The sequence below is a fragment of the Pseudopodoces humilis genome, chromosome 18 (assembly GCF_049639895.1).
Source record: "Pseudopodoces humilis isolate 2021_Gansu_Grassland_sample_001 chromosome 18, ASM4963989v1, whole genome shotgun sequence".
NCBI classification, from domain to species: domain Eukaryota; kingdom Metazoa; phylum Chordata; class Aves; order Passeriformes; family Paridae; genus Pseudopodoces; species Pseudopodoces humilis.
The window spans coordinates 10549243-10569385 of NC_142217.1; the positions used below are offsets into that span (position 1 = coordinate 10549243).

The 20143-nt window shown below is 40.2% G+C and overlaps 2 protein-coding genes across 5 annotated transcripts in view; one reads left to right on the forward strand and one right to left on the reverse strand.

Moving 5' to 3' along the window:
- The window catches only part of PDILT (protein disulfide isomerase like, testis expressed), a 23530-nt gene extending 12099 nt beyond the window's left edge, over window positions 1-11431 (reverse strand). Inside the window, exons 1-4 of the mRNA XM_005523172.3 lie at window positions 11400-11431; window positions 11050-11271; window positions 3173-3379; window positions 171-304 (exon numbers count right to left, since the gene is read on the reverse strand). Of these exons, the coding sequence (XP_005523229.1) occupies window positions 171-304; window positions 3173-3379; window positions 11050-11248 (540 nt within the window). The 5' untranslated portion in view covers window positions 11249-11271; window positions 11400-11431. The remainder of the gene's footprint in view (window positions 1-170; window positions 305-3172; window positions 3380-11049; window positions 11272-11399) is intronic.
- The window catches only part of LOC102106553 (acyl-coenzyme A synthetase ACSM4, mitochondrial-like), a 21488-nt gene continuing 3672 nt past the window's right edge, over window positions 2328-20143 (forward strand). The window contains exons 1-11 of one of the 4 annotated variants that reach the window (XM_014252662.2): window positions 7814-8258; window positions 11269-11422; window positions 11695-11762; window positions 14400-14664; window positions 15426-15636; window positions 16084-16291; window positions 17112-17255; window positions 17797-17953; window positions 18513-18592; window positions 19524-19647; window positions 19947-20027. In XM_014252662.2, the coding sequence (XP_014108137.2) occupies window positions 14464-14664; window positions 15426-15636; window positions 16084-16291; window positions 17112-17255; window positions 17797-17953; window positions 18513-18592; window positions 19524-19647; window positions 19947-20027 (1206 nt within the window). In that variant the 5' untranslated portion in view covers window positions 7814-8258; window positions 11269-11422; window positions 11695-11762; window positions 14400-14463. Of the gene's footprint in view, window positions 2358-7813; window positions 8259-9263; window positions 9371-11268; window positions 11423-11694; window positions 11763-14399; window positions 14665-15425; window positions 15637-16083; window positions 16292-17111; window positions 17256-17796; window positions 17954-18512; window positions 18593-19523; window positions 19648-19946; window positions 20028-20143 lie in introns of those variants that run through there. The other 3 variants (XM_014252663.2, XM_005522931.3, XM_014252661.2) reach the window with 3 other exon arrangements.

Sequence of the window (20143 nt, forward strand, 5' to 3'; positions counted from 1 at the left end):
GAAGTGTGAAAAAATAGATAATTTTTTTTTCAAAGGTAGAGAAAACTGAGGACCTAGGTTTTTCTGGTGAGTTCTAGGTCTTTTGGATGTATGGGATTTGGTGGTGATAGCAAGCAGTATAACCCAAAGCTGGAACAAAACCCAGCCTTTTGAGCTTTCCAAATAATTACCCTAAAGAAGCCAATCACTGCTAAATCATCAGCTTTTATGATGGCTTCAGCCTGATCAGTAGAGTTGATTAAAGCAGTGCTAGGTCCTGTTCTTCTTTTCACCCATGTAATAAAGGTTGAGGCTTTTCTGACTCCTGTGGGAGGAAAAGAGAGTTAAAATGAAACTCAAAATGAATGACAGAAATTTCTGTGCACTCAGGACAGAGGCAGTGGAGGTGCAGAGGGATGCTAAATATAAATGGACTTGGGCTCCTTAGGACTGAGGTCAAAGCTGATTGAGAGGGAGCTTGAGGTATCCAAATTCAACCTCAGGTTCTAGTCACCATTTAAACGGTTGTGACTGTAGAAGACCAGCAGTCTCAAGATCAGCACAGCTTTTTCTGAGACCTCTGCAAATGGTTTTATGTCCAGTTAAATGATTAATCACACATGGAGAATAGAGATGAAGAAACTCAGACAGGTAGAAAACCTGTCCTGCAAGATTTCATGTGTCCCAAAATCACAGTAAGCTATAAAGTGCTATCGACCTAAGGTTTAATCCAGAATGACTTCAAACCAATTGCAGATTTTATTGAACTGTTTGTTCAATTACATTAGGTGTCAAAATTGTTCCTTTGATGCTGCAGGAGAGATCTGATAGGCACAGATACATGTTAAAATTCCTCTGTGGGGCCATAGCATCATTTCAGTTTAGACATAAGAAACAAAGCTGAAGTGTCAAAGTTGTTATTTAGTTCTGGATTGTTCCATCTTTTGGCTTCCAAATTACTACTACCACTTTTACTGAGATTATAGTCAGTCTGTTTATTTGGTAGATTCTCCTAAGCTTTCAGAAGTTTTAAATGTTGAGTCTCTTGAAAAATCACATTTTTAAACTATCACGTTTTCAGAGGAACAAATTGAGGCTCAGGCGATTAAAATCTTAGCCTTTTCATCTCTGTATGACAGACACACTTGTTGGACCAGAGTAAGGGTTAATTAAAATCATACATGAAAAAGGAAAAGTTAAGTGCTAGAGTCAAGATGTACAGTACAAGTGGATTATCAGAGATGCAAGTCCTGGTACTGTGCATTTTAGCAGTATGACAAGATCAAAACTGAGTCCACTGAGACCATTTTACTGCCATCAATTTTGCAGCAGACAGCACTGCAACTATTTTAAAATACTTTTTTTTTTTTTAAGTGTAGCAGGCAGTCATCTGCTCTGGAGTGTATAAGCTGCAGAAGAAAGCACAGAGCAGTATCTAGTGGCCACATAGTGCTTGACTTGTGCTGTCTAAAGGCAGAATTGAGGTCTTGTCACTTATGTCAGTGCTAAAGCCCCTAAGCCTATTTTCTGCGTGGTTACCCTTTCTGTTGAGTTCCTTTAATCAGCCTGTGTTCTGGCCAAATTCTGACTTTGCAGTCATAAATGTTGATTTTATGAAGCCTAGAATTTGGCCTTCATGTTAAGTCCATTGCCAAGGACGCCATTCAAAAATTTCATCTTCTATAAAGAGTTTAATTAATTTATTAATTTAAGCAAGGTCTGCAGTTGCTTTTGTGGTATGAAGTATGTACCAAGTCCTGTATGAGAAGTCACTGAGTGGCCAGTGCCCATTTCCAATTGCCAATGCTCATTGGTTTAAAAGTCAAATGTGAGGTTTTACTCAAGGGTTGCACATAAACATTTACCAGTGAACAAAATGTAATTTAAGCCATTGCTGGTGCACATGTCCTCCAAACAATTAGTGCTCTCTGCCTTGTACAAAGCACAGAGCAGCAACCAGTTTCCTAATTCTTGCATCTTGCTAGAAAGTGCCTAAAATAAGAGCTTTCTGCTGCAGGGCAACTGTGTGTGTGTTGTTAAAATTCTCTGTACTCACTGGCTCACACCAGAAAATCTGTCAGGTTTACCAGTTTAAGAGAGGTTTTCTTGTCAATGCTGTAGATTTAATCAGAGACTGAGAGTAGGGGCTTTTGCTTTCAGCACCTCTAATAAAAGTTCAGTATGGCACATCACGCTTTCAGTGGCATTTGTGCAGAGGCTGCTGTTTGCACAAGTCTGGATGGTAGGAACTTGGTAAGAAATTCAATAGCAAGGAGGAGCAAGTTGCTAAAAATATTGAAGATCAGGTTTCAGCAGGAGCCACAGGGGGCTCAGCAGTTAAAGGTATCTTAGCACTGGATTGTGTACAGGTTCAAGAGGTAAACTTTGGGTTCCTTTTTTTGTTCAGTGTATTAAACTTGTGACTCACCTGTGTGTGCTCAGAGTAAACTAACAGATGCTTGGCCAAGTCATGCAATTTTTATCACCTCTGTAAAAGTTCATCATTTTATGAAAAGAAAATCAGCCCTTTCTTGTATATACTGTAAGTGAACAAAAATGTTTAATAAGACCTGGATTTCTGGGATTGCTCAAGTCTGTTGTTGTCTTTGCTTAATAACTTTCTGTAAAATACTTCCAATTATTCCATGTTTTATTCTAAGCCACATATGAGCTCCCTCTGATGGCTGAATGGCAAAATTATTTTCCTTAGCTTAGAAAGCATATCTGCACGTTAAGGACCTGTGAATTCCCAATTCATTGTTAGAGGCAGTGCTGCTCCAGCCTGCTGCTGTAGGCACACTGCCCATGGGAATTGCAGTCAACCAGAAGAGTAATGGAGCACTTTTGGGGCCCAGTTCTTGTTTGGCACAACTTGTTAATGTTTATTGTAATAATTGGGAGTAAGTTGTCTTGTTGGGGTGACTGCACTCGGTGGAATAACACCAGTAATTAATTTAGCTGTGTGAACTTAATATAGAGAAGATATTCAAGATATGCCACTGGACAATGAATTCAGATTCAAGTTCCTGTATTGGTACAGAGGCCATTGCATATTTAAAACCATGGGCAAAAACAGCATTCCACCTTGTGTATTTTTTATCTGAGCATCTATATTTTTCTTCTCAGCAGTGTAATAGATGGGTACATCCTGTCATTACATATCATTGTCTTATCAGTGCATGAGACAGATTACCTTTGCAGTCTATGGGATCTTCCCTGCTGCCATTCACAAAGAACTTCACAGTAGGAAAGGCTTGAATATTAAATTCTTTTCTCAAGTCGTGTTGGTGGGTCACATCCATTTTGCCAAACTGGATTGTTGGAGCTTCTTTTTTAAGCTGTCGTGCAGCCTCAGCAAATTCTTCAGACAAATTCTGAGATGATTGAGATAAAGTAACATCTGGAAAAGGCCAATCAAAAGCAAATGGGTTACATAAGCCACAGCATGAAGCTTTCTAGTGGAGGTTGTTGTGTCAAGTGGTAGCTGGAGGGTTTGAATAAGGTCTGCTATGACTCAGAAACAAATGATGATTATATTTGCCTCTTTATATTGATGCTGGTTTTTCACCACTCCATAGGTCCTTGAACCAATCACGATGAACATCCAGCAACATTTCAGTATTCTTCTGTTGGGAAAATATGATGAGCAACTGAAAAGTAGTTTGACTGACTGTGCTGGACATGAGTTTAGGAGGGGTGAAGGATAGAGTTAAACATTGCTCACATTAGGACTCTATGATCCCATTTCTGTAAGCATTTCACTTTTGTAAAGCAGAAAGTACTTTTCCAGATGAGACATGGAGGAGGGAAAGAGAGGAGCAGCGTGTGGTGTTTTAAAGGCTGGCAGTCCTGTGCTGTCCTGTGTCCAGCCCTTCTCCAGCTCCCATGGCAGGTGGGTGGAAGGAGAGGGGCCATCCTAGGCTGGGCCCTGGAGCTGTAAAGTTATATTAACATGAATAAAGGACTAGAGAAGGAAACTAGGCACACAAACATTCAAAGACAAGAAAGAGATAAAGTCCTGGAGCTTTATATTTTTGCAACTTGCGTTGAAAAAACCCCAAATTTTGATTGAAATTGAGATACTCCATCTTGTTAAATTTCTTTTATTATAAAGAACAAAATGTTTTTCTTCATATTGTGCACATAAAAATTTTTTGTTTCTTCAATATATTTTGCAAATAGAAACAGATGAAAAACATATTAAATTTGGTTTCATAAAATTGTGTTTCTTCTTTTGTGTATATACAAGTGTTTTTGTGTATGCACACATTCAGATGTATAACTGCACAAGTGCACATAGAAATGCAGAAAAGCATGAATGTAACACAACAACTATCTTTTGTTCTTTCACAAAATGGCAGATGAACTTCCCCAGAGGCTGTCTTCCCCTGGTGAAGGCACTGCCCAATGTGGTTATAAACAAAAAGTAAATGGACATTTCTGTAAGAGTTCTAATACCTGAAAGATAAATCCATAATCTAACTCAGTGCTGAGTTACATTCCTTGCATCATTCATCATTATCCTTGCTCTGAATCCCAGCCATCAATCATTTTCTTCCACCTTACTGTTGCAGCAAGTGTGCAGATGAGCATAAAATAATGCTATTTTCTCAAAATATTAAAGTGATAGTGATAGGCCCTTCCACATCCAGTCACATATAGCCCCATCTCAGCAGAGGCTCACAGAACCCCTGCACTGGAACAGCTGCTCCAGCTTTTAATGTGCCAAAGGGTTCCTGTTAGCAGAACAAAACTTAGTGTCTGCTCAGGGGATACTCAGATGTGTGATGAAGAGAAGCTGCTTCTCTAAATAAAGTCAATGAGCCTTAAGACAACAGTCCAAACCCAAATTTTGTTCTAATTGCCTGTAAAATTAGTGTTTCATCAAATAAATTTATTATGATTTTTCAAAGAAATTTTACCCAAACTTTAATTTCCTATTTCCAATTGATAAAAATGGTCTTATGAACTTTTCCCTCAACAGGATTGAAATGTGTTATCTCCTAGCACCAAAAAAAAAGGTAAAAAAAAAGTATCTCCAGTTATACCTCAATATGCTCTAGAGGCAACTGCAGAAAACCTACAATTCTGACTTGTCAATGTAAGAAATTGCATGTCTACTCTATAAAAATACTGCTGCTTCTAGGAACACTGTGTGTTAAGCCTTTATGGAATATTTTTGCTGAAAATGATTGCAAAGGTGGACTACTCAATAACACATGGAGTTCTTGCTATGCAGTTTGAGAGTGCTGATGCCCAGTGACTGCAGGTGGCAGGGCTAGCCCAGAACAGTTATTGGCCTTTCCAAGAGGAAGGGTGTGTGGCTCTGGACACAGTGCAGTTGGAGTAAGGGTCAGGAAACCCCAGAGCAAACCAGGATTCAGCAGCTTTCAGCTAATTCTAGGTCAGTGTTTTACACCAGAGGCAATTTCAGTATAAGGATTTTTTTCCTAATAACCTACGTTTGCACAGCTCTTTTACTGAAACTGCAAAAGTGGAAGCTTAAATGCTTTTTGCACAATGAAATAAGAAGGGGCAGAAGAAACTGTTGGTGAAGTCCAGACACAGAAGCTGAAGCTTCACAAATATAAAAGAAATATTAATCTTAGACATTAGACATTTAGGTAGTTGGGAGGAAGAGCGCGTTAGATCCATTTTTCTCTGAAATATTTTCATTCCAAACAGATTATTTAGGATCTCTTATCACTGAATGACCTGAGTAGTCAGAGTTGCAGCTAACTAGGAATGTAAGGAGCATGCTTAGATAATGGGAGTTGGTAGAGTTAGTAGCTCCATGCTGCAGCTGGGAGAAGTGCATGACTCCTGAAGTCAGAGACCAGGAGAACTTTAAGTACCTTTAACCTGCTAACTATGAGACACAAGTTCAGTGAGCAAACAGACAGATAAAAAACTGTTTCCTTGACTACCCAGAAATCATGTGGAAACACCCATCATGTACCTTTCCCCTGCTTTCCTGAGTGATTAGACTCCTCTTCAGCTCTCCATCAATTCCTTTTCATTCCACTCATTCTCTGGTTGCCTCCCAGGTGCTTTATTTTTGAAGTCGTTTGAGTGTTGCAGGAAATTATCACTCCTTTTATCTAGAGTCTTTTCTTGAGTTTTGTTTCGCTTCCTCTGGTTTAGATTTTTATTGACACCGATCACTTCAGGCAGTGGGATGAGGAAGCAGCTGCTGGGGCTAATGTGGCATCACAGGCTCCAAACTCGAGGAGCATCAGCAGGGAGCAAGAGCAGACACGGATAAGAGGCAACAGAGCTAGTGACAAGGCCACCAGGGAAGGCATGTGTGGGCAGGACAAAAACCAGTGTAAACCAGCTCAAGAACAGCATCATATTAACATGGGAGAATGTTTCTATTATCAGTAGTTTTAGCTGTGTTTTAAATAAAACAAGGATAAATTAAGGGTTTGAAAATTAAAAGTGGGAAGAGAACCAGAAATCCTGTATTTTGACTCTTACCTCTTCAGTGCATCGACAACCTAAGTAAGCTGCTAATTCTTTTTCATGGTGCAGTTTACTGAGTTAAAATATATTGAAATGTGGACAGATAAATCTTTTGCTGACACATGAATGTGTTTAATGACCCTAAAGAATTCTTGAAGTGGGTATACACAGAAGCACAATGAGTTAATTTTCCTTTAGCTAATTGCTGGTGGCCTCCAATCTCATTATTCTGTCTGAATTGATGGTTTAGGGATTGCTGCAGTCATTGTGAATGTGCCTGTTGTCCTGCCAGATACTGATTTCCTGGTTGTTAGTTTCTGACATGATCACAAAACCATTTCAGCAGTCCCATTTCTCATCTGTGCAGGCTGCTTTTACAGTTGCACCACAGATATATAAATTTCTCTGTAGAAAAGTCTTGAGATGAAGGATAGATTCATGTTTAACATATCAGACTGGAAGGATGTTAATCTTACTGCAGTTGCAAGTTTGCTTGTGTGACCTTGAATTCTCCTCTTATAGAGTGAGACACAGCCATAACCTCCTGTGCTGAACTCTCTGCTTTTTAACTGAGGTTTGCAGTTCATTTGAGATTTTCTTCTATGTAAACATCAGAGTTTATTCTAATTTGGATTATTGTAAGCATTCACTAAAATAAGCATGTGTGAGGGACACTTACATGAGGGACCTATGCTAGTAAATAATTTTCTTGCAGGTAACTGCAATTTCTTCTTAATAACTTCACTTTCAGCTTTTGTGCCTTAAAAAGGAGCTGCTTGTCTTCAAGAGTAACCCTCTTTTGCCTATTAAATGTCATTATCTCAGCTCAGGCTGTCAGTCTCCTGGTTTTCAGAGGTTGCAGGAATACTGTGGCTGACCCAGTACCTCACTAGATGTACAAATGTCCTGCTAGAAAAGGTAAACATCACCTTTTCATAAATGAGAGTGTGCTTAGCACACAAAGCAGCAGCACAATGTCTGCACCACTTGTGTGCTTGTCCTTAGGTTCTCCCCATGTTTATCTAGGATCTGAAAATTTTCACTGGAAAGAACAGCATTAGGCACTCTGAGAAACCTGTAGAACCAAGCTAGTGTCTGAATCTTTTCATGAATTCTTCTGATAAGTTGGAGGAAATGCTGTTAGCATGTGCTCTGAAAGCAGTGCTTTTAGTGTTTGTGTTTTTAAGTGCCCAAAGTTCATTCTCTCTGTGATAGGCTTATTTGTTAGAGTGACTGAGACTTCTTACGGTGGTTATTTGCTTTTCTCTGCAGTGAAAGTCAGCAGAGGGACTTACATTCAGGCAGTGTGTAGTGTAAACAGTGAAACTCTCCAGTGCAGGCAGCACTGATCAAAGGTCTCCCTTCTGCTGGTGACAAGTGCTCTGAATTCTCTGTGCTCGTAAGCATCTGTGTGGAATTCAGATCAGTTTAACATGGATTGGGAGATGCCACAGCCTGCAGCAGAAGAGCCCTTTGAATTGAGTGTTGAGATTAGGTGCTGAGCAGGACTCACACATTGCTGGGTGATGCATTGTTTTCAGACATTTCTTCTTGCACAAAACAGCTGGGATGAGAGAGGAAGAGTGCCGGGTTTCTGGATCAATGCTTTGCTTTCACAAAGTGAACTTTGCCCAACCCCAGAGGGATCCGTACACTGCCTGTCCGAAAGTCAGCATGTATTTATAGTAACCCTTCCTGAAGGAAGGCAGACCTGGGGCACTGTGGGGGTGGAACTGACAGCTGTTCAGAAGTCTTGGGGGTCACTGGGCAGAAAACGTCAAAGCAGACCTCACCTGACAAGTACAGTGAGACTGGTAAGTAAACAACATTATGCAACAGGGAAAGCTTTGGGGTTTTCTTATAATTGATAGGTGGTCTAAGGCACAGTCTTGAATCAAAGTTTGTGCTCAAACTTTTCTGGTGTTGGTATAGCACCAGAAGAAATCCCTTCTTCTGGGAAGCCTGGGATTCCTTCCCACTCTTTATGTCTCTGTGATCACTGATGAGTCAGGAAGAAAAAGATCTCAGGTCTCGCATTCGTTCTGGATTTCTTGAGCTGATTCCTGGCAGCCTCACAGATTTCCTGGGTCATCTGGGCAATATTGTTTTCTTTAACATTATCTAAGTTTCCTTAATAGTTCCTTGTTAATACTGATTGTTTGTTTAGATAGACTTTTAAGAAGTAGGATATAAAAGATTAGGGCTTTATGGCTTTTCTGTGCAGGTCCCATTTTAGTCTCCTTGGGCTGTGGCAATGAAATAATTCCAGCAAATGAATCAGCTCATTCAGCATTGTGGGGTCAGGTTTCCTACAGGGCAGTGCCTGGCTGCAGGATAGTTTTTCACTGCCCCAGAGGCTGTTTAGTGGCTTGTCTCCAAAGGGAGCTATAGAGACTGAGGCCGGTGATTTCTAGATAATGGATCTGTGCTGTGGAGCTCATCACTCTTGGGAGTGATTCCATAATTCTTTCCAGAGACTGTAGATGCCTTTATGGTTTGTGGGGGAAATCCATGAGTTTTCACTAAGCCCTTAGATAGACATGTTGGCCTTTGATCCAAAGCAGAAAGTGATGAAGATCGCTGGAGGAAGGTGTGAGGGTGGTGGGAAATCAGAGAGGTCCAAAACTCTGCTCTGAAGAAGGGCCAAGGAAGCTTGATTTAGATCCCCACATCCTTTGAGTGCCCAAGTCCTCGTGCTACTTTATTCTGAACAATTCTTTCTCCATCTCCTGTCTCTTTATGAATTTTTTCAAGTCTGTTTTCCACTCAGACTTGGTTGCAATGCAGAAGTGTGTTGCAATATCTCACTGTTACTAATCTTTGCCAGTACTAATAAAGTTTGTCAACAAACTCTACTCTGACCTGGCCATTTCTGTCCTGTGCTTTGAAACAAAGAAGAGAACACAGAAAGACTAAGGTTTTTCTGGTAAGTCATTTTCCCACCAAAAGTGTGCATCTCCAGAAAAATAAAACAATTCACAACTGCAGATTGAATTCGGCAAATAGCTTTAAATCCTCCACAATTAGTAAACAAAATCTTCCTAAATTTCAACACTTTCAGAATTATATAAAATTTTTAGATATTATGTTTTAAATAATTTTCTAATGTGATTATTCTGAAAGTTTAAAAACACTTGAAGTTTTGTAACCGTTTCTCAGGATTAATGAAATGCTTGGTATGATGCAAATATATTTATAGTTTCCTGAGTCTGTTATTACACTTTAGGTTTTGTGTTGGAAATACAAATGTTTTCATTTCAGGTTGAGCTACACTATATTATTATTATTATTATTATTATTATTATTATCATTATTATTATCATTATCATCATCATCATCATCATCATCGTTATTATTATCATTATTATCATTATCATAATTATTATTATCTATATTATTATCTTTATTGTCTTAATTGTCTTAATTATGTTCTTTGTTATATTAAGTTTTATTGTTTATTGCTAAACTATTATATTGTACATATTATTATATGTATATATAATATATTATATATTACTATATATAAATATTAAATATTTTATTGTATATAATGTGTTATGTTATATTATATTAATTTTATTAATTATATTATCAGCAGTAATCCACATTTGGTAGTAATGCAAAAGAACAAATTAGATACACATCTGCAAAATTAGGATATTGCTCTAATTTCAAATATCCCTTCTAAATATGGAACAGTTTGGGGGTTCAGCTTATGCCTGTATCTGCCACTTGCTTCCAAAGAGGGGCTGGTTTGCACCAGTTTGTGTAATTTAAGGTTAAGGGGACATGTGCACTGAGCTCAGGGAATTTGGCTCAGCAGAGCAAGGTCAAGCCCAAGCAACAGAGACAAAGATTTTGCTGCCTCATGAAGATCAAAGGGTTTCTGCTACCAGCAAGCTGCTGGCCAGTGCAGATCCCTGTTTGTGGCATGGAAAATTATGCAGCATCTGAACTTTTAGATGGGTAACATCACAAGAATCCGCTTCTTGGCTTTTGCCTTTGTGATGTACTTGATAGCCAGACCTTATAACAAAGTTAGTTACTCGAAAACCCCACCAGTTTTCTCCCCAGGAGGAACGAACATGAACCTTAAAGAAGGACTGCAAACATGCCTCTACCTAATCAAGCACTCCTTTCAGGGAAAAAGAAGAATATAATGCAACTACAGACATAAAAATATTGTAAAAAGACAATCCCTGAAGCCTAAACGCTCACAGAGGGGAGATGCCATTCAAAAACCTTATACAAAGTGCTGATGAAAATGTAAGGGGGAGAAAAGCACTCTCTGATTAACTTTTGTTTGGTTGGGTGTTTTTAAATATGTTTTACCCATCACTGCTGTGAAACACATACTTGCAAAATTAGGCAGTGGAAGCAAAGTATGCCAACTCAGCACTGTCTTATGGAGCAGACTGGTATTTAACTACCCCGAAAAAGAATAAATTACTGTAGTTACAATCAGAAATAGATACATGGAGGAAACCAAAACAAACAAGGACTACTAGGGGACAAAACAATGGTAAAACAAGCATTTGTGAGTGCCCCAACATCAGCCATTCTCTGCAGAGCCACCAGGGTAAGGGAGTGGAAATTGATACTCACAGAACTTCACCAGGAGGTATTTGGTCTCCTTCAATGCTCTGTCAAAGTTGCTTGTTTTCAGCAAGAGGACGTGGTTCTCCTTTTTTATTTTGGGGAGCTTGGTTTTCTTTAGCTTTGCTTCATTTGGGCTTATGCTGTCTGCTGGTAGAAAGCCTTTGAGAAACAACAGTAGAAGAAGGAAAAATGTATGTGTGTTCATCTTGTCCTGCCTTTATGCAGATACTGAAAAAGAAAGAAGCAAAGGAGCATTAAGCAGTAGGGTTTGCTGCTGAAATGTCTGCAGCTCTATCAGCCAAAACAAGAGGCTGATAAGGTTGATAACAGTCTACCACCAGTGGAGGCAACTGCACCTTTCCATGGGAAGATTAAATTAGTTAAGTACTTCCCCATCTTTAGTAGTGGTTGTGGGGGGGAAATATTTATAGAGAATTTGGGTTTACTGTTTCTGTAAATAAACAACCCACAGGGAAGGTGAAAGAGCACAGGAGGAAACATTTGCCTACAGAAGCACGAGTGGATTCAGTGTGCTGGTGTAATTAGACACCCTTCTCTTGTCAGGGCTGCAGACAAAGCAGGTCAGGCACCTGGGACAGTATTTGAGGGCTGCTCCTCCATTTAATATTTGTTTGTCTCCTGCACTTACAGATCTACTAATTGTGGATTTGACTGAGAGTTTGCTGAAGTCAGGGGAAAACTTTCATTTCTTTACACAGGTAATTTTAATGTCTGTAATTTTTTGATGTCTTGTCTGTGGGGCTCCCCTCTGTACATAAGTGCCAAGTTGTAGCTCAAGTAAGATTCTACTTTGTGGGTTAAACCAGAAGATTTTACCATTGGTTTTCAGTGGTAACACAATTTTCTGTGCAATAAACTGAAGGGATTAAATGTAGCAATTCATCCTTACGATGTCTATCAGCTATGCATGTGAACTATGAGGCCTCCCTAGACAGTCTTTTCAGAACCTCTAAAAAATATCTTACAGAAATACTGAGATTTTGGAATTCCTTCAGTTTACCAAGGAATTATTATTTCTGTAAATGCCTGCCAGTCTGTAGTTGTAGCAGAAACATCTTTGACCCTTAAACTCTGCTGAAATTTGTGAACCTTACCCCCAAAGCTGTAGCTGATAGAGGAAACCAGGTATTCTAGTGGTTGTTTCAGTGGCATGGAGGACAGACATGACTTGACAACAGGTGGGTCTGGATTAGTAGAACCAAGAACAAATTCCTTCAATAAAGACTCTTTCTTCTTCTTGAGGAATAGGGAGTGATGCTTTCCACCTCGTGCCTTTAGGAGACTTTCTATTCAGGAGGGCACCGCTAAAAAGAATGAATGTTCATCATGGGGGTTGATTTGGAAGCCTCCATTTTCTGTTGATACAGGATCTTGGGGGGTATATTGGTGCAATTTAATCTGTTTTCATGCCTGTTGTGAGTGGGGCTGGGTTTCCAGCGAACTCTTTTCTATCAATCTCAAAAGCTTTGCGTTGTAATGCACCTTGAGATGTGTTCTATTAGTACTTGTAGAGTGTGCCTAATGAAATCAGGAGCTGTGTATTCAGGCTGCCTGCAAGATAAGATCACACATAAATACAGATTCAGCAATCAGGTACTAAAGGAGAAAAAGAAACAGAAAGATAAGAGTCTCCCATTTGACTTTGTGGTCTCTCTCTTCATAACAAAGATGTCTTTCAAGCAACATACTAGTAAGGTTAAAAAGCATCTGTCAGAATTGCAGGTTAAAACTAACAAGGCCTGTTTGAGCTGAGCAGGCAATGTTTAAGCTCAGAACACAGCCTAAGGCTCGCAGAACAAAGGTAGGATGACAAAACCATTTGCTGAGAGAGCTGGTTTTCCCCTGTCTGCCACTAAAACAAATAGCCATCAACTGAAATCCCTCCTGGAAACCTCCTACCAGGAAATAGGCTCCATCATGGAAAGGGCTTCTAACCTCCATGTCCTGAAAGGAAACTGCAGAAAAAGGAGGATCATACCACAGTCCATCCTGCCAGGACAGATTTGCAATGAGAAAAGGAGTGAGATTTAGTGGAACTGAACTGGTGGAGAACAATATTTTATTTTAGACATAAAGCAGATAAGGTCACGTTCTGTGCATTTCTTTGTCAGTGCTAGCTAGCTTTGGCTTTCTTTTTGTGCTTTGTAGTTTGAGAGTTGTGGAAAAGCTGCCCTCTGGAGAAGTCACAGTCCAGTCAGCAGGAAACACTGGATTCAGGATAAATAATACTCTAATGTGATCAAGAACCATTGAGACATGCCTCACATGTGCACCTTCTGTCTCAATTTCTCTGGTTTGCCTCACAAAGACAGTGATTTCAGAGTGATGCCAGTTGCTGTTATTTATTGGCACTGAACACTGGAAGCTCTCACTACATCTACACTTGCAATAAATAATGCAAAGGTGAAAGTAACTACATAGAATCCCTGGGAGATAGTTATGGACTGCTGGCTATTAGATAAGGACAACATCATGGCACAAAAAAGTTTAAAAGCAAAGCCGATTTCATTGAATTGGGGAAAAATTCCCTCAGATATATGGGTACAGCCTTAAAGACCTCATTACACTCAAAACAAGTTTATCTGATGATTCAACTGTGAGTGAAAATCCAGTTTTCTTGGTTTTCAGGGTTTTAAAAACATGTGGCATTATCCATTCTGTCTCTTCTATATGTACCTATATGTTATGTTGGAAAGACCAGGAGAAACTGGAAATGTTGGCATTTTCTTTGCAAGTTTATTTTACATGTATCTTTTCCCAAGCTGCACACTTCAGCTGAAGTGCAAAGCAAATGGAAGTTTTGGCACTTCACCTTTGCTCATTTACTGTCTATTTTGTGTTTATTCCATGCCCTCAAAGAAAATAGAACTCATAAGAAAATAAATCAGAAATTCATCCGTTTTATTGGTGCATAAATTCAGTGTGACTCGCCATCTAGTGCAGGTTTAAGGCATAACATAATTACAGAGACAGTTTTAAGTCAAGGTGATAGTCTCAAAAAACACTTTAAAAGTAGTGGCATTTTATTTCTGTAAGCAGGCAAAGTAACATAAAATTTATAGGAATCCAGACATAGATATTGAGAAAAGGACTGGCAAGTGAAATTTTAGAGATGAGATATGAAAGTCATTCATCAAAGTAGAGGACAAATATTCTAATGAAAAGCAGTGCGCAATCCCTTTACAAGAAAAGGAGGAACATAAAATGATAGAGAAAACATGGATATGTTCAAACAACCTATTTATTCAAGCTGCTTTGCATTAATTCATCCAACATCATACATGCGACAGCATCCAATAACTGGATCGGTTTAAATGTATTTTCTTTCTTTCCAGGTGACTGATTCTTTAGGTGTGCACCTGATTCTCCCCCTCACTGTCTGATAAAACATCATTTATCATGAGAACATTTATTAAATCCTGGATTCCTCAGTGTTTGTGGATTCTCAGGTCACCTTGCAGATCATTCCATGGAAACAACAGACTTCTTACATCTCAGATTATTTCCCATTATGAATCTATAATCCAGAAAAAAAAGGAACTGCCAGAATATTTCAACTTTGCAAGTGATGTCTTAGACGAGTGGGCACAACTGGAAAAGGTAGTATTTGTCTTTTATTTTATAGACTCTGAGATGTAGTTTAAACCCAGCTGTCAGCTAAGAACCACAGAGCCCCTGGATCACACACACAGACACTCCCCAGTGGGATGGGGAGGAGGATCAGGAGAAAATAAAGGTAAAACCCATGGGTTGAGGAAAGAAGTTTAAAAATTGAAATAAAATATAAGAAGAAGAAGATTAATATTAATTATCACTATTGTAGAAGTATTACTAGAAATAGTAATGACAAAATGGGAGATAACAAAAAGAGAGGGCAACAAAGAAAAGCCAGAAGAGATGAATGATGCACAACACAATTGGCCACTGCCCATTGATTAACACCCAGCCTGTCCCCAAACAGTGATTGGCACTTACCAAAAAACTTCCCACCAGGGTATAAAGTGAGCAGGACCTCCTGTGCTGTGGAATATCCCTTTGGACAGTTCAGGTCAGCTGTCCTGTCTAGGAAACCTCCCAGCTTCTCATGCACCTCTTTGTTGGCAGAGTGTGGGAAACTGGAAAGTCCTTGACTTAGTTGTTCCTAAGCAGTGCTTACTTTATCCCATCAAAACCAGGACACAGTGGAACAAATCTCAGATGATACAGTTTTATTAATGGCTACTGAATTGTATTGACAACCTTTTATTTTGTTTATCAGAAAGATGGGTATCTCTACAAGAGACTAGTTGCCAAGGATGATTTATATCGAAGAGAAACCTTATGAGGTTTGTCTTATTAAAATATCTTCTCACGTGCTGTAGGATGGAAGAAAACCAGCAAATCCTGCTTTTTGGTGGGTCAATGATGAGGGAGAGGAGGTGAAGTGGAGCTTTCAGGAGCTGGGCTCTCTGTCCAGGAAGGCAGCCAATGTACTTTCTGAGGCCTGTGGTTTGCAGAGAGGAGACAGAGTTACAGCAATTCTGCCTCGTGTTCCTGAGTGGTGGCTCCTGAATGTGGCCTGCATGCGAGCAGGTGAGGGACTCACTGACTTCTTGGGTGCAGAGAGAAAGCAAATAGAGGGTGCAAGCCATGGATTAGATCAGGGTGAAGAAAATGCAAACGGGAATATTCTGCTGTGACCTCTACAACTGATCTGTAGCCTAGAAGGAGAATTGGCAACACCCACACAGCAACCACAGGGCCAGACATGGTCCAGTCAAACTCATCCTCAGGTGAAGCCAGTGAGGGTTGAACAGCTGCAACCTAAGGCCAGACTTGACCACAAACATTGTAAGGCAGCTGAATTCATAATGGAAGAATGTATATGATTAGAATCATTAATAATTCAACATATCTATTTTGCTCTGCTTTTAAACTGCTAAACATCCAGGATGGATAAAATCAGCATCAACAGAGAGACATAATCAAGTAGCTTTGGGAAATGCTGAGTTTTCTCAATTACTTCTTGCTTTTTTCCAGGAATTGTCCTTATTCCAGGAACATCCCAATTAACAGCCAAAGATATCTCATACCGACTCCAAGCTTCCAAGGCCAAGTGCATCATTACCAACGACACACTGGCACCTGCAGTGGAATCTGTCCTGCTTGGCAGCCAGTTCCTGAAAAGTAAACTCATTGTAGGCCAAGGGAGCAGGGATGGGTGGCTGAACCTCAAAGAACTCCTTGCGTGAGTATCCAGCTCTTTCACCATCACACCTGTGAGGTGAAGGGAGCTGTACCAGTCAGGTGGCATTGCTGAGTTGTGGAGGTAATTTTCAAAATACATATGAATTACGTTTTTGCAGCCCTCAGTCAGATTCCTGTTTTGTGATAACACTGGTAGAGATTTGTCCAATCCAGGTTTTGGGAATCAGTTTTATGTCCTTCAGTTTCACTTCGCAGCATGCCAGCTTTTAGAAGCTCTCTGCTTCTATTGTGATCATCAGACAAGCACACAGAGTTCTAAACAATTGTTCTGAGTTTGTCTGCTAGAGCCCATTCTAATTGCTTTTGATTAAATGGGAAAATATACATTGCCAGCTCTTGGTGCTCAGTTCTTTCTTCCCTTTACTCTCCTGGTAACTCAGAGGATCTGAATTGTTCATCAGTCTCTTGAACATAAATTATATATTATTAGCAATAAGACCAATGTACTTGGCATAATAATCTTAGTTATTGATTTCAAGTTGGGGGCTGGTTTTTGATTGTGTGAGGCAGACACTGATTTCTGGCTGCTGTTCCATAATCAGCACCTAGAGTGCCCTTGCTAAAACAGTGGCAAAGTCACTGAAATATTCTGTAGTTGCTCATATCTTAAATGTTATGGCATACAGGGCACACTTGTTACAAGCAAAATGTTCTCTGACTGTTCTTACCTGTGTTACCTCTTATTTAGTGAGATAACTCTGTTTGGGGCAATTTCCCTGTTGAACTCCTCAACAATAAAAATGCTGTTGCCCTGGTGGAAAACTTCATGTAGTGACTGGAATATGCCATTTCTTCCAAAGGGTTGCATCTGCTGACCATCAGTGTGTCAAGTCGAGGAGTCAAGACCCAATGCTGATCTATTTTACCAGTGGAACTACAGGCTTCCCAAAAATGGCAGTGCAGTCCCACAGCAGTTACGGCATCGGGTTTGCAACCACTGGCAGGTTTGACATTGCAATTCCTCCCAGGGTCCTGATTAAGTGACGTGATCACCATTAGATTGAATGTGTGACCATAAAATTCCAGTAAATGTAGAGGCATTTCATGACTGTAGGATCTTGTATCGTCCTCATCTTGAAAGTTAAAGGATAACTTTCCCAAAGCATTCTGAGTTGGAAGCTGACAGTCAGGGGTCCAGAGAAGCAACTTGTTTAGTTTCCTGGAGAAATGAGCTGTGACTTAGCTGATGTCTCAACTGCACCAGGTGGGGAAAGCCTATTCCAAATGATCTGTGTGGCCTCTAGATTCTGCAACTCAAGACAAAAATGTTTTGCACTGCTCCCGAGAAAAATAAATGCTCGAAATATTAAGCAGGAGAGAATAAAGGGAAATCAGAGAATATTTAAGACTCTTCAGCTCTCTCAAACTTTCTACAGAGCCCCACTTGCTGACACCACATCTTCTAATGGAAGCCTCCTGCTGTGACCTGGGCCTGAGTCTCTCACATTCTCTGCAGCATTTCTTTCATCTCTGCTTTTTCATCAGGTATTGGATGAACTTGACTCCTTCAGATATAATGTGGAATACCTCTGATACTGGTTGGGTAAAAGCAGCTTGGGGCAGTCTTTTTGCACCATGGATCTGTGGATCCTGTGTCTTTGTACACAATATGCCACAGTTTAAACCAGAAGTTATTGCAAAGGTAAGCTTAATATTTTATACTGTGATGTTTATTTCCATTTTACATAAATGAAGGAAACAAACTGGGCTCCAGGCCATGAGTGCCACTGCTCAGCAGCAGCAGGGATAGCACTTCCCGCAGCCCAAGGAATCATCCCTCCATTTGGTCCCCATTAAGCTCAAGGAGCAAGAGCTTTCCCTCCTGGTTAGGCCATGTGTCATGGCTCGAGTGTAGAGGACAATTGCAGAAAGATGCAGGATATGAAGATCTTGGTTAAGATATTGGACAACAACTGCTATGTTGTCCAATATTGAACCTAAACCTCACTACAGGTATGGACTTCCAGCTGCCTTGGGGTCAGGCTGAGTACGGGCCAGTAATCAGAGTATGATATGAACATGAATTAAGGCTCTGTTTTGCAGAATTTCCAGTGTGCCTGTTCCTCTCCTAAGGCACTTTAAACCAATCAACTGATTGATTCCCCTCAAAGCTGGCCTCTTTTGTTAGTCACCTGCACATTCACAAGGTCAGACCCAGCATTACACTTTCTTTTCAAATAAATAACTTCCTATTTTTCTAGACACTCTCAAGATACCCCATCACTGCCTTCTGCACGGCTCCCACCGCCTTCCGCATGCTGGTCCAACATGATGTGAGCAGGTACAGCAGGGAGGGGAGGGAGGCTGGGCTGTGATGCTGGGACAGCTCTGGATGCTTTCTTCCTTAGCTTCCTGAATTCTCTTTTTCAGTTAAAGGAAACCTAACTAGCACAGCTTGCTCTCAGTAAAGAAGGCTGTCAGTTTTGAAATGTGAGAATAATTAGTCACAGTGTGCTACTTGGGTGTCAGGACTGGGTCCTTGAAAAGGCAGCACAGAGGAAACAATGGAGGGTTTTTTTAAGTTGTCACTTCCTCTGAACTTAGGGTACACAGTTCTATTTAAGTCAATGTTTTAGGCAGCATTGGATCAGGAGTACGGTGGAGTTGTTCTCACATGCTTGAGAATGAAGGGAGCAGTTAGAGGAGTTTCACATGCTGAGAGTTATTTGGCAGCTGTTCCCACCAGTTTGTTATTCTGTAAAATATCCAGATTGTGAGGAGTGATTTGCAAGGAGGTTTGACATCTTTGATAAGGTATTCTTGTCACACAGGTCCTGACAAAAGCCAACCCAAGTTTAGCAGAGTTCAGCCTCCATGTACCTATTCAGTCCTTCCTTCTGCTCTAGAAAATTCTCTCTTATATCTGATCTTGGATGTTTGCACATAACTCAGCCTTCCACACACATCTGATGTGCTTATTCAGATTTCTCCTTTCATTTCAATTCTCCCAAGGAAACACTTTGCTCATGAGTTTTCCAGCAGAAAAACCTCCTTCTAGTGACACTGAGATAAATCACATCATCTTCAGTGGCAACTCAAGCAATCTAGGAGTCTATCCCAGGTGTGCATAAGAGGATGATTGTCGTTTCCAAAAGAGCTTGTGAAGTTTTAGGTGTACTTTCTTGGAAAGCTGAGGGAGGCTGTTTTGTTAAGTCTATTTACTGCTATTGTCAAGAGTTAAGAAAATTATTTCATTTGCTCTTCCTCTCAAGCTACAAGTTCCCGAGTCTGAAACACTGTGTAACTGGAGGGGAAGCACTCAATCCTGAAGTGTTGGCGAAGTGGAAAATCCAGACAGGGCTGGATATCCATGAAGGTTATGGCCAGAGCGAAACAGTACGTTTGCAATAAATGTAATTACTAGTAGTAAAACCCTTCACCATCTTTACTTCAAAAGCAAAACTAAAATAGATTATTTGCTCTGGGTATCAATTTGTCCTGAGGTCTAATGAACAATATTAAAGCAGCTCACATCCCAGATTCTCTGATGTTCTCAAGAACCACAGTGCTGTGATCCTGATTCAGCCCTTGTCACAATAAAGTCACAAAGAGGAGCCCTGTCTAACATAAACAATAATAAAATTTACAAGATGTTGCAATAATTTTAAAAAGTCTTTTAAAAATCTATTCTTCAGGTGACAATCTGTGCCAATACTAAAGGAATGAAAATTAAACCTGGCTCTTTGGGAAAAGCTCTTCCCCCTTATGATGTGCAGGTACGTGGACGTGTGGCAGTTGTGGGTAGAACAGTAAGGCAGTGCTGGCTGTGTCCCTTCTGTGCCCTGCACTGAGCTGGAGCAGATGTTCCTCTGAGCTGATCAAAGCACTCCTG